This window comes from Xylocopa sonorina, chromosome 14, assembly GCF_050948175.1.
Source record: "Xylocopa sonorina isolate GNS202 chromosome 14, iyXylSono1_principal, whole genome shotgun sequence".
NCBI classification, from domain to species: domain Eukaryota; kingdom Metazoa; phylum Arthropoda; class Insecta; order Hymenoptera; family Apidae; genus Xylocopa; species Xylocopa sonorina.
Genome location: NC_135206.1, coordinates 2,272,583 through 2,285,555, shown reverse-complemented (window position 1 = coordinate 2,285,555; position 12,973 = coordinate 2,272,583). Strand labels below are relative to the sequence as shown.

The 12,973-nt window shown below is 32.0% G+C and overlaps 1 protein-coding gene across 1 annotated transcript in view; it reads left to right on the top strand.

Moving 5' to 3' along the window:
- Positions 1–12,973, top strand: part of LOC143430514 (multiple PDZ domain protein) — a 211,150-nt gene that overhangs the window by 67,345 nt on the left and 130,832 nt on the right. The window contains exons 7-13 of the mRNA XM_076906829.1: positions 2,290–2,424; positions 4,276–4,434; positions 5,304–5,477; positions 6,808–7,027; positions 9,043–9,344; positions 10,737–10,961; positions 12,251–12,424. Of these exons, the coding sequence (XP_076762944.1) occupies positions 2,290–2,424; positions 4,276–4,434; positions 5,304–5,477; positions 6,808–7,027; positions 9,043–9,344; positions 10,737–10,961; positions 12,251–12,424 (1,389 nt within the window). The remainder of the gene's footprint in view (positions 1–2,289; positions 2,425–4,275; positions 4,435–5,303; positions 5,478–6,807; positions 7,028–9,042; positions 9,345–10,736; positions 10,962–12,250; positions 12,425–12,973) is intronic.

Below are 12,973 nucleotides of genomic sequence, written 5' to 3'. Positions count from 1 at the left end.
TCTAAATAATCCTAGAGCTTTGTTCTAAATAATCCCAAGACTTTGCTCTAGACAGTCCTAAAACTTTGTTAGAAATAATTCTAAAACCTTGCTCTAAATAATCCTAAAAGTTAGTCAAGCTTCCAAAAGTTTATATCTAACTTCTCTGAGCTTTGGAGCTTTGAGATCTGAAATATTGAGCTCTGAAGCTCTGAGATCTGAAGTTCTCAGAAAAGACAAAAAGTTCTCAAAAAAGAAAGAAAACTTTTCTACAAATGCTTGTAAAGCTTTACTTTAAAAATCCTAAATAATTTTAAAACTTTGCTCTAAATAATTCTAAAACATTGCTCTAAATAATTGTGAAACTTTACTTCAAAAATCCTAAAACTTTGTTCTAAGTAATTCTAAAACTCGATTGGAAATGATACTAAAACTTTACTTCTAAGTAATTCTATAACTTTGTTCTAAATGATCCCAAAAATTTGCTAGAAATACTTCTACAACTTTGCTCTAAATAATTCTAAAACTCTGCTAGAAATAATAACTAAAACTTTACTATAAGTAATTATTGAACCTTACTTTTAAAATCCTAAAATTTTTTATCAAATAATTCTAAAACTTTGTTACAAATAATTTTAAAATTTTGCTCCTAAATAATTCTTAAAATTTTACTATAAATAATTGTTGAACCTTACTTTTACAATCCTAAAATTTTTCGTCAAATAATTCTAAAACTTTGTTACAAATAATCTTAAAACTTCGCTCCTAAATAAACCCAAAACTTTGCTCTAAATAATCCTAGAGCTTTGTTCTAAATAATCCCAAGACTTTGCTCTAGACAATCCTAAAACTTTGTTAGAAATAATTCTAAAACCTTGCTCTAAATAATCCTAAAAGTTAGTCAAGCTTCCAAAAGTTTATACCTAACTTCTCTGAGCTGTGGAGCTTTGAGATCTGAAGTTCTCAGAAAAGAAAAAAAGTTCTCAAAAAAGAAAGAAAACTTTTCTACACATGCTTGTAAAGCTTGACTTTAAAAATCCTAAAATTTTGCTATAAATAATTTTAAAACTTTGCTCTAAATAATTCTAAAACATTGCTCTAAATAATTGTGAAACTTTACTTCAAAAATCCTAAAACTTTGTTCTAAGTAATTCTAAAACTCGATTGGAAATGATACTAAAACTTTACTTCTAAGTAATTCTATAACTTTGTTCTAAATGATCCCAAAAATTTGCTAGAAATACTTCTACAACTTTGCTCTAAATAATCTTAAAACTTTGTTAGAAATAATTCTAAAACTTTTCTCTAAATAATCCTAAAACTTTTATAGAAATAATCCAAAAATCGCGCTGCTTGGAACTGTGAGATGTAGAAACTGAAAGCGCCATCGTGCTGCTTAGAAATTTGAGATGTACAAATTAATAAGAACCATGGCAATGCTTGGAAAATTTGAAACGAACAAATTGAGAAGCATTATCGTGCTGTTTGGAACTTTGAGACGTACAAATTCAGAAGAACTATGGCACTACTCGACAAATGGAACGTGGAACTTTTAGATATGGAAATTGAGAAGAACCATTATACTGCTTGAAAAATTCGAGATGTAGAAATTGAGAAGCAACATCATTCTGTTTGGAACTTTAACAGACGGTAGAAATTGATGAGCGCCATCGCGCTGCTTGGAACTTTGAAACATAGTAATTGGAAAGATCCATCGCATTGCTTACAATTTTGAAATGTAGAAATTGAGAAGAACCATCGCGTTGCTTAAAACTTTGAGAGGTAGAAATTGTAAAAAAATCATCGCGTTGCTCGAAACTTTGAAACGTAGAAATTGAGAACAACCATTGCTGTACTTAAAACTTTGAGTCATAGAAATTGAGAACAACTATCGCGTTACTTGGAACTATTAGATACAAATTAAGAAGTGCCATAGCATTGCTTGGAACTTTGAGATGTAGAAATTGAGAATTACCATCGTGTTGCTTAAAACTTTGAGACATAAAAATTGAGAGAAACCATCGCATTGCTTGAGACTTTGAGATGCAGAAATTTAGGAAAACCATCGCGTTGCTTTAAACTTTAAGACATAGAAACTGGAAAATGCGATTGTGCTGCTTGGAACTTTAAGATGTAGAAATTGAAAAGCGCCGTCGTACTGTTTAAAAATTTGAGACATAGAAATTGAGAAGAACCATCGCGTCGCTTAAAACTTTCAGACGAAGAAATAAAGAAATCTCATTTCTCTTCTTTTTGCAAAATTCCTCTTCATTCTAAGTTCTCTAAATTTATTTGTTCTTTCTGTTACAGCTGAACACGGAATGGGCTCAAGTTGAAGTAATTAATCTAATCAACGATGGCAGCGGTCTTGGATTTGGCATCGTTGGCGGACGTAGCACCGGTGTTGTCGTCAAGACGATTCTTCCGGGAGGTGTTGCCGATCGAGTAAGTTTATTTTACTTTTTTACTACATTTTTACGTTATTTCTCGACGTTTAGTTTAACGTTCGTGTGGTTGAGGAATTAACTGGAACTTAAAATTTGAATATCTGAAAATTTTTGAATAATTTTCTGTAAGTTTGATAATTTTTAAATTATTCTGAAAGTTTTATAATTTTAAAATTTGAATATCTAAGAATTTAAAAACAATCTTGAAAGTTTGATCATTTTTAAATTTTTTAATTGTTAAATAGTTCTGGAAGTTTCATAATTTCAAAATTTGAATATCTGAAAATCTTAAAACAATCTTGAAAGTTTGATATCTTCGAGATTTGAAAATTTTAAAATAATTCTCGAAGTTTGACAATTTCAAGATTTGAATATCTGACAATTTTAAAATAATCTTGGAAGTTTGATAATTAACTCTTCAGTGGAGTACCACCAGTTACAGAACACCCTGTATAATTGAAAATTTGAATTATATGTGTATATCTATATACATATATTTGTAAAAGTTAAAAGTTGAAGAGAAAGATAATTGTTTGCAATTTTAGCATCTTTTTTAGTAAAGTTTTAATATTATTTATGGTACAGTTATAGGATTATTTCAAAGAAAATTTTGGGATTATTTCTAGCAAAGTTTTAGTATTATTTAGAACAAAGTTTTAGGATTTTTAAGGTAAAATTTTAAAATTTTTATGACAAAGTTGTAGAATTATTTTCAACAAAGTCTTGGGATTATTTAGAGCAAAGTTTTAAGATCATTTCTAACAAAGTTTTAGGATTATTTGGAGCAAAGTTTTGGGATTATTTAGGAGCAAAGTTTTAAGACTATTTGTAACAAAGTTTTAGAATTATTTGATGAAAAATTTTAGGATTTTAAAAGTAAGGTTCAACAATTATTTATAGTAAAGTTTTAGTATTATTTCTAATAAAGATTTAAGAATTATTTAGGAGCAAAATTTTAAGATTATTTGTAACAAAGTTTAAATTTTTTTGCGAAGGAAAATTTTGGGGTTTTTAAAGTGAGGTTTGACAATTATTTATAGTAAAGTTTTATTTGATGAAATTATTTGATGAAAGATTTTACGATTTTTAATGTAAGGTTCAACAATTTTTTATAGTAAAGTTTTACTATTATTTGTAACTAAGTTTTATGATTATTTAGGAGCAAAGTTTTAAGATTATTTGTAACAAAGTTTAAATATTTTTGCGAAGAAAAATTTTGGGGTTTTTAAAGTGAGGTTTGACAATTATTTATAGTAAAGTTTTAGGATTATTTGATGAAAGATTTTACGATTTTTAATGTAAGGTTCAACAATTATTTATAGTAAAGTTTTAGTATTATTTGTAACAAAGTTTTAAGATTATTTAAAGCAAAGTTTTAGGATTATTTCTAATAAAGTTGTAGGATTATTTAGAGCAAAGTTTTATGATTATTTAGAGCAAACTTTTAGCATTACTTCTAACGAAATTTTAGAATTATTTATAGCTAAGTTTTGGGATTATTTCTAGCAAAGTTGTAGAATTATTTTTAGCAAAGTTTTCGAACTATTTAGAATAAAGTTTTAGGATTATTAAAGTAAAGGTTAGCAATTATTTACGAAAAATTTTGCAATTTTTTGTAACAGAGTTTTGGGATTATTTCTAGTTAAGTTTTAAGATTATTTCTAATAAAGTTTTAGGAATATTTAAAGCAGAGTTTTGGGATTACTTAGATCAAAGTTTTAAGATTATTTAGAGCAAAGTTTTAGAATTGTTTCTAGCAAAGTTTTTAAAGAACTTTTATAGTAGATATGTTTTACGATGCGACAGTGTTGAAGGTGTTAAATATGTTCGTCTGTGACTCGTGTTTCAGGACAATCGGCTACAAAGCGGGGACCACATATTGCAAATTGGCGATGTCAATCTACGAGGGATGGGAAGTGAACAGGTCGCGGCGGTTTTGCGACAATCCGGCACGCACGTGCGCCTCGTCGTCGCGCGACCCGTGGAACCGACGTCGCCAGACTACCAGGTACAAGAATCGCTATAATAATTATAAAATATCGGAAAGTGTCAGATTTACGAGTCTAATAATTTTCAAATTTGAATATTTGAAAATTCCCAAGTAATACTGGAAGTTTGATAATTTCAAAATTTGAATATCTAAAAATTTTTAAATACTTCTGGAAGTTTGATAATTTCAAAATTTGAATATCTAAAAATTTTTAAATACTTCTGGAAGTTTGATAATTTCAAAATTTGAATATCTAAAAATTTTTAAATACTTCTGGAAGTTTGATCATTTCAAAATTTGAATATCTAAAAATTTTTAAATACTTCTGGAAGTTTGATCATTTCGAGATTGAAATATCTGAAAATTTAAAAAAATATAAACTCGCACTTTTGGTACGACTGTTATAGCGGTCATTTGTCTCTAGCTACTCAAATGTTCCAAAACGAAAAAAGAACAACTGATATGCTGTCTGGCATGCTGTCACTTTTTTTCTAGATGCGTTACTCGATAATTTAACAAGTGTATGTGTTAATACACTTCGCACTAACGCTGTTCTTTTTTTATTAATTAAAATACACGCACGACGGCTATAGCCGTCATTTGCGTGCAGATCGACCTGACGACTATAACCGTCGTTTGCGTACACATAGACCTGACGACTATAACCGTCGTTTGCGTACGCATAGACCTGACGACTATAACCGTCGTTTGCGTACGCATAGACCTGACGACTATAACCGTCATTTGCGTACAGATAGATCTGACGACTATAACCGTCATTTGCGTACACATAGACCTGACGGCTATAGACGTCATTTGCGTAAAAATGTTAACTGATCGTGATCCAGAATTAGGCGAAAGATTTCGAATTAAGCGACGCGTTTCAGGCACTCGGTAGCCACGCTCCAATCGTGCCAACGAAGATTCTGGGTGACCCGGATGAGCTGGACCGGCACTTGGTGCACAGCGTGCCGGAAACGTACAACATACGCCATGTGCAATCCGACAGCACGCACGACAATGGCTACATGTATTCTCAGGAATCGGACGTTGAGATGCACGTGAGTTATTTTCCAATTTTTTAGAAACTATATTTTTTTTTTACGTAGTAGAGACGTTCCTTGGAAAACTGTGGAAAAAGATAGATGCGCTTTTGAGCTTGAAACTTGAGCTGTTAGAGCTTTAACTTCCAAGGCTTGAAAGCTCAGAGTTTCAACTTTCAATACTTCAGAGCATCACAGCTTCAGCTCTCAGAGCTTCAACTCTCAAAGCTTCAAAGCTCAGACTTTCAACCTTCAAATCTCACAGCTTCAGATTCCAGACCTTCAAAACTGAAAACTTCAGATCTCATAGCTTTAAAGCTTTGAGAGTTGAAAGCTTCAAAAGTTCAGAGCTCGAAAACTGAAAACTTGAAGCTTTGAGAGTTGAAACTCTGAGATTTGAAGTTTCACCGAAACTCAGAGATTCAACTCTAAGAGCATCAACTCTTAATGCTTCAGAATATCAGAGCTTCAACTTTCAAAGCTTCAGAACTCAGAGCTTCAACTCTCAGAGTTTCAGAACATCAGAGTTTCAAAGCTCAGATCTTCAAATATCAAAGCTTCAGATCCCAGATCTTCAAAACTGAAAACTTCATTTTAGATCTTAGATTTTTTTATTTAGATTTTAGATCTCATAGCTTTAAAGCTTTCAGAGTTGAGAGCTTCGAAAGTTCAGAGCTCGAAAACTGAAAACTTGAAGCTTTGAGAGTTGAAACTCTGAGATTTGAAGTTTCACGGAAACTCAGAGTTTCAACTCTCAATGCTTCAAAGCATCAGTGCAGAGCATTCAGATTTCATAGCTTCAACTCTGAGCTTAGCAATAAAAATTAAAAGATTCTGTTACTGGAAATTCTCCATGGAAATGGAAAGATCCAACAAAAAAAGAATAAAAATTTCTCAAAGCTTCTGAGCTGAGAACTTCAGATTTCATAGCTTCAACTCTCAGAGCTTCTAAATAAGAATGGGAAGATTCTACAAAAAAAAAAAATAAAAATTTCTCAAAGCTTCTGAGTTGAAAACTTCAAATTTCATAGCTTCAACTCTCAGAGCTTAGAAATAAAAATGAAAAGATTCTGTTGCTGGAAATTCTCCATTGAAATGGAAAGATTCTACAAAAATAAAAGAGAAAATAAAAATTTCAATTCAAATTAAAAATAAAAATCAATTTCGCATCATTCATTATTTACTCAAATTGATAACAAACTTGCACGTTCATTGCAAACTAGACCAAAAGTACCATCACCACTAGATAGATATGTCTGTTAGAACTGTCGAGTTTGGCTCAAAAATGAATAATTCTTTTGTTGTTATTTTAAAATTTGTTATTAACAACTGTTGTATATTTTTGCAGGCAAGACCAGGACTCATCATGGACGTAGTACGCAATCCAATGCCAATAGGGGCGATGCCAGTGATACCAACGGTTCCAGTGCAGATCCCAGAGCTACCAGTGCTGACCATGGATACCATTGATGTTAATTCACTGCCAGAAATGGAACGGTTCACCGTCGAGCTTAAAAAGGACATTTATGGCCTTGGGATCACCATTGCTGGATACGTGTGTGAGAAAGGTAATCAGAATCACTGGCACACTATGGAGAACATGCTTCTGTGAAGAATTCAAAGATGCTCAAAGATTAACTCCTTGGCCTTACACACTATCTACTGACTGCGCGATAGTAATTAGTAAATGAAGGGCTCCTACGACTAAGAGTTTATTTTGTGCGTGTTCAGAATGTTGCGTCGTTAATTTCTCCTATTTCTTAACAAAAAGTTCATTGTTGCTTCTGCATCGAGTCATTGAAATAATCCAACATTTTTCTATTCATCTATCCGATCGTTAAATTTCAAAGCTCAGAGAAGATAGGTATAAACTATGAGAAGCCTTACTAACTTTTAGGATTATTTAGAACAAAGTTTTAGAATTATTTCTAGAGAAATTTTAGAATTGTTTATAGCAGAATTTTAGAATTATTCAGAGCAAAGTTTTAGGATTATATCTAGTGGAATTTTTTAATTATTTATAGCAAAATTTTAGAATTATTTAGAGCAATGTTTTAAGATTTCTAAAGCACAGTTTTAAAATTTATTATGAAAAGGTTTTAGGACTCTTAAAGTAAAGTTTTACAATTTTTTATAGAAAAGCTTTAGGATCATTTAGGGCAAAGTTTTAAGATTATTTAGAACAAAGTTTTGGAATTATTTCTAGCAAAGTTTTAAGATTATTTAGAACAAAGTTTTGGGATTATTTCTAGCAAAGTTTTAGGATTATTTAGAGCAAAGTTTTTAAATTATGTAAAGCAAAGTTTTAGGATTGTTTAGAGCGAAGTCTTGGATTTATTTAAAGCAAAGTTTTAGAATTATTTAGAAGAAAGCTTTGGAATTATTTAGAGCAAAGTTTTAAAATATTTAAAGCAAAGTTTTAGGATTCTTAAAGTAAAGTTTTACAATTATTTTTTAAAAAATTTTAGAATTATTTAGAGCAGAATTTTGGGATTATTTAGAGCAATATTTTAGAATTGTTTAGAGGAAAGTTTTGGAATTATTTGAAGGAAAGTTCTGGAATTATTTAGTGCACATTTTTAGGTTTTTTAAAGTAAAGTTTTAGGATTATGTCTAACAAAGTTTTAGAATTATTTCTAGCAATGTTTTATAATTATTTGGAGCAAAGTTTTATAATTATTTAGAACAAAGTTTTAGGATTTTTAAAGTAAAGTTTCAAAATTATTTATGGCAAAGTTGTAGGAGTATTTTTAACAATGTTTTAGGATTATTTAGAGCAAAATTATAGAATTATATCTAGAGAAATTTTAAAATTATTTAGAGCAAAGTTTGAGGATTGTTTATAGCGAAGTTGTAGAATTATTTCTGACAAAGTTTTAGAATTATTTCTAGCAATATTTTAGGATTATTTCTAACAAAGTTTTAAAATTATTTAGAGCAAAGTTATAGGATTATTTATGGCTAAATTTTAGAAATATTTTTAGCAATGTTTTAGGCATCTCGTTTGGTTCGCTACCTGGTTATAGGAATAGGACTTTGAAAATATTCGTTAAGTTAACGCTTTGGTTATTAAGTTATTTATTGCAAAATTTTAGGATCTTTTATAGTAAAGTTTCAGAATTATTTCTAGCAAAGTTTTGTGATTATTTCGAACAAGGTTTTGTGATTATTTGGAGCAAAGTTTTGAGATTATTTCTAACAAAGTTTTAGAATTATTTGGTGCAAAATTTTGGGATTTGTAAAATAAAGCTTTAAAATTATTTATGTCAAAGTTGTAGAATTATTTGGAGCAAAGTTTTGCAATTATTTAGAGCAAAGTTTTAGTATTATTTTTGGCAAAGTCTTGGGATTATTTCTAATAAAATTTTAGAATTATTTAGAGCAAAGTTTCAGGATTATTTAGAGCAAAGTTTTAGCATTATTTAAAGCAAAGTTTTGGAATTATTTACAGCAAAGTTTCGACATTATTTAGAACAAAGTTACTGAGTACAATAAACTACAGAGCGTACAACTACAAAAAATTCAACAAATAACTATCTCAATTCACACAAACCATTCATCTATCCGATCATTCTGATTACAGAAGAGCTGTCTGGCATCTTCGTGAAGAGCATCAGCGAGGGCAGCGCGGCAGACCTGAGCAACAAGATCCAAATAAACGATAGGATAGTCGAGGTGGACGGACATTCTTTACAGGGTTACTCGAATCACGAGGCAGTCGAGGTGCTAAGGCGTACAGGGCAAACTGTAGTTCTCTGCTTGGAGAGATACCTGCGTGGACCAAAATACGATCAACTTCAGCAGGCGATCGCTGCCAGCGAGTTGAGACTACCTCAACCGAGCTCTCCATCGATCACCAGCTTGCCAAGCTTCCCAATGAGCGCGGTGAGCCTTCTGTTCCTGTCCATTTTACAATATTTTATGTCATCCAGTAAGTTCAGAACCTTATCTCGCGTTGCTTAAGTAAATCGTTGAGTAATTGTCAATCGTGTGGTCCTTAGTTGTCCTCTGGTAAGGCAAGGGAACAGTTCTCGTTGTTAATGAAAAGTGTGTCTACTGTTTTTTGCGTGGTGAAATATGGAAGACCAAAAGGAGCATTTTCGACAAGTTATGTATTATGTTTCACTGCTTTAAAAAAGACAGTACGCTTAAAAACACTGTAAAGGAGATTTGTGACGACCCTGAAAGATAAAAAAACGCAGCAGACGTTCATTCACCGCTGATACTGACTTTATCAACGCCTACCTCGATGAAAACCCAAGGCCTAATGTTTGTGAGATAGTAGATGCTTTAAAGATTCTTTTGTTAAGAAATAGGATCCAATAAGTAAGCAATGAATAGAAAAGTGGGCCTTCAAAAGTTTATACCTATCTTCTCTGAGATCTGAAGCTTTGAAAGTTCAATGTCTGAGATCTGAAGTTTTAAGCTTTGGAGCTCTGAGCTTTGAATCTTGAGAATTGAAACTCTGAGATCTGAAGTTTTGAGCTCTGAAGCTCTGAGCTTTGACACTTGAGAGTTGAAACTTCTGAGATCTGAAGCTCTGAGAGTTGAAGTTCTCAGATCTGAAATTTTGAGCTTTGGAGCTCTGAGCTTTGAAACTTGAGAGTTTAAGATCTGAGAGTTGAAACTTCTGAGATCTGAAGCTCTGAGAGTTGAAACTTCTGAGATCTGAAGCTCTGAGAGTTGAAGTTCTCAGATCTGCAATTTTGAGCTTTGGAGCTCTGAGCTTTGAAACTTGAGAGTTTAAGATCTGAGAGTTGAAACTCTGAGATCTGAAGCTCTCAGATCTGAAGTTTTGAGCTTTGAAGCTCTGGGCTTTGAAACTGGAGAGTTGAAGATCTGAGAGTTGAAGTTCTCAGATCTGAAATTTTGAGCTTTGGAGCTCTGAGAGTTTAAGATCTGAGAGTTGAAACTCTGAGATCTGAAGCTCTCAGATCTGAAGTTTTGAGCTTTGAAGCTCTGAGCTTTGAAACTGGAGAGTTGAAGATCTGAGAGTTGAAACTTCTGAGATCTGAAGCTCTGAGAGTTGAAGTTCTCAGATCAATAAATGAAAAAAAAAGTAATTTAAGCTCCATAAATATAAATTATAACAAAGTTTCAGAGTTACATTTAATATAATTAGTAAACAAAATTGTTTACAAGTGGCAATTGAAAAACTGTCCTTTAAAATGAATTTCAAATGAAATGGTTAAAATAGTACTGAGTTGTTGGCAATGAAATTAAAAAATAATCCAGAGTGCAAAGGGTTAATGATAAATCTGATGAATCTTGTTACAGGATGGTGAAACCACTACAGAAATAGAGCCAGAGGGAGAGTCGCATACGACAGTGGACAGTGCTGTTCTCCAGGAAGGCGAAAGAGAAAGAGCTCCAGATGAATTCGATGATGCTGCGAATGTGGAGGCGTTACTGAGTGATCCATCCAGTGAGCTTACGCCTCAGATTCGCTCAGCCATTAAACAGAAATGGCAGAAGATTGTGGGTCCAGACACAGAAATTGTGGTACGTATTTCTAAAACTGTGAAAACCCCCCTCAAAGAGCTTATTTGTGGATGCATTCTTTGCTCTCTGTTCTGTAAAGGAAATTAGATCTTTTATGGAAATGTAATTCGTAGCAATTTTACTGTTGATCCGGAGAACTGAGTTTTTTTAAATAATGTACGTAATTCTAGTGAACAGCTTGAGAGGAAAAGTAATTGGTAGCAATTTGAGTCTTAATACAAAGAACTGAGTTTTCTTAAGTAATTTTGTACAACGCATCCTCATCCTTTAATTTGTTTCAGTGTATTTCGAGTACTTCATTTTACTCTTAATATAGAGAACTGAGTTTTTTTAAGTAATTTTGCTAATACTTCATAGTAATTTTACTCTTAATCCAGAGAACAGAGCTTTTTTAAATGATCTTGCGCAGCTCTTAACGAGTTAGGCTAGTCATGAAGGTCTACAGTGGCACATGAAACGAATGATGACCCTAACTCGTCATTGTATGTAAACGAGCGACTAATATTGCAGAATGTATCCCAATTCGGATGAATTGAAGCTCTGAGATTTGAAGCTTTGAAAGTTGAAGCTATGAGATTTGCAGTTTTCAATTCTGAAGCTCTGAGATTTGAAGTTCTCAGTTCTGAAACTTTGAAATTTGCTTCAAAGCTCAGAGCTTCAACTCTTAAAGTTTCAGAATTGAAAACTTGAAATCTCGAAGCTTCAAATTTCAAAGTTTTAGAACTTAAAACTTCACATCTCAAAGTTTCAAATTTCAAAGCTTTGGAACTTAAAACTTCAAATCTCATAGCTTCAAATTTCAAAGCTTTAGAAGTTAAAACTTCAAATCTCAAAGCTTCGAAGCTCAGAGCTTCAACTCTTAAAGCTTCAAATCTCAAAGCTTCAAAATTCAAAACTTCAAGTCTCAAAGCTTCAGAATTCAAAACTTCAAATCTCAAAGCTACAAATTTCAAAGCTTTAGAACTTAAAACTTCAAATTTCATAGCTTCAAATCTCAAAGCTTCAAATTTCAAAGCTTTAGAATTCAAAACTTCAAATCTCGAAGCTTCAGAACTGAGCTAAGTTTTCAGTTCTAAAGCTTTGAGATTTGAAGTTTTGAATTCTGAAACTCTGAACTTCAAAGCTTTAAGAGTTGAAGCTCTGAGCTTCGAAGCTTTGAGACTTGAAGAAAAGAGAAAAGAGTGCGCTTATTCGATTCATGAGCAAGACCTATAAACAACTGACTAATTTTGCAGAACGTATCCCAATCCTCTAATTTGTTTTCTGTTTTTTTTATATGTTTCGAGCAGGTAGCACAGTTGAAGAAATTCGCAGAGGGCAGTGGCCTTGGAATAAGTTTAGAAGGAACAGTGGACGTGGAGAACGGCCAGGAAGTGAGACCACACCATTACATACGATCGATCCTTCCTGAAGGACCCGTAGGACAAAATGGGACGCTACGCTCTGGTGACGAATTGCTCGAGGTAATGTAACGTTTAATTTTGCTAATTGTAACTTCAACAAAGTTCTCTTCCTCTCGAGGGCGGTTCAAGCGGAAGATGAACGCCTCAGGCGCGATGTTGGGAAGTGAACGGTTGAAATTTCATGTCAGTTGTTTAGTTTTCTAATTAAGTAATAGTTTAAGTCTTTGAAATTTCATGTCAGTTGTTTAGTTTTTTAATTAAGTAATAATTTAACTTTTTGAAATTTCATATCAGTTGTTAGTTTTCTAATTAAGTAATACTTTAAGTCTTTGAAATTTCATGTCAGTTGTTTAGTTTTTTAATTAAGTAATACTTTAAGTCTTTGAAATTTCATGTCAGTTGTTTAGTTTTCTAATTAAGTAATACTTTAACTCTTTGAAATTTCATGTCAGTTGTTCAGTTTTTTAATTAAGTAATAATGTAACTTTTTGAAATTTCATATCAGTTGTTAGTTTTCTAATTAAGTAATACTTTAAGTCTTTGAAATTTCATGTCAGTTGTTTAGTTTTCTAATTAAGTAATACTTTAAGTCTTTGAAATTTCATGTCA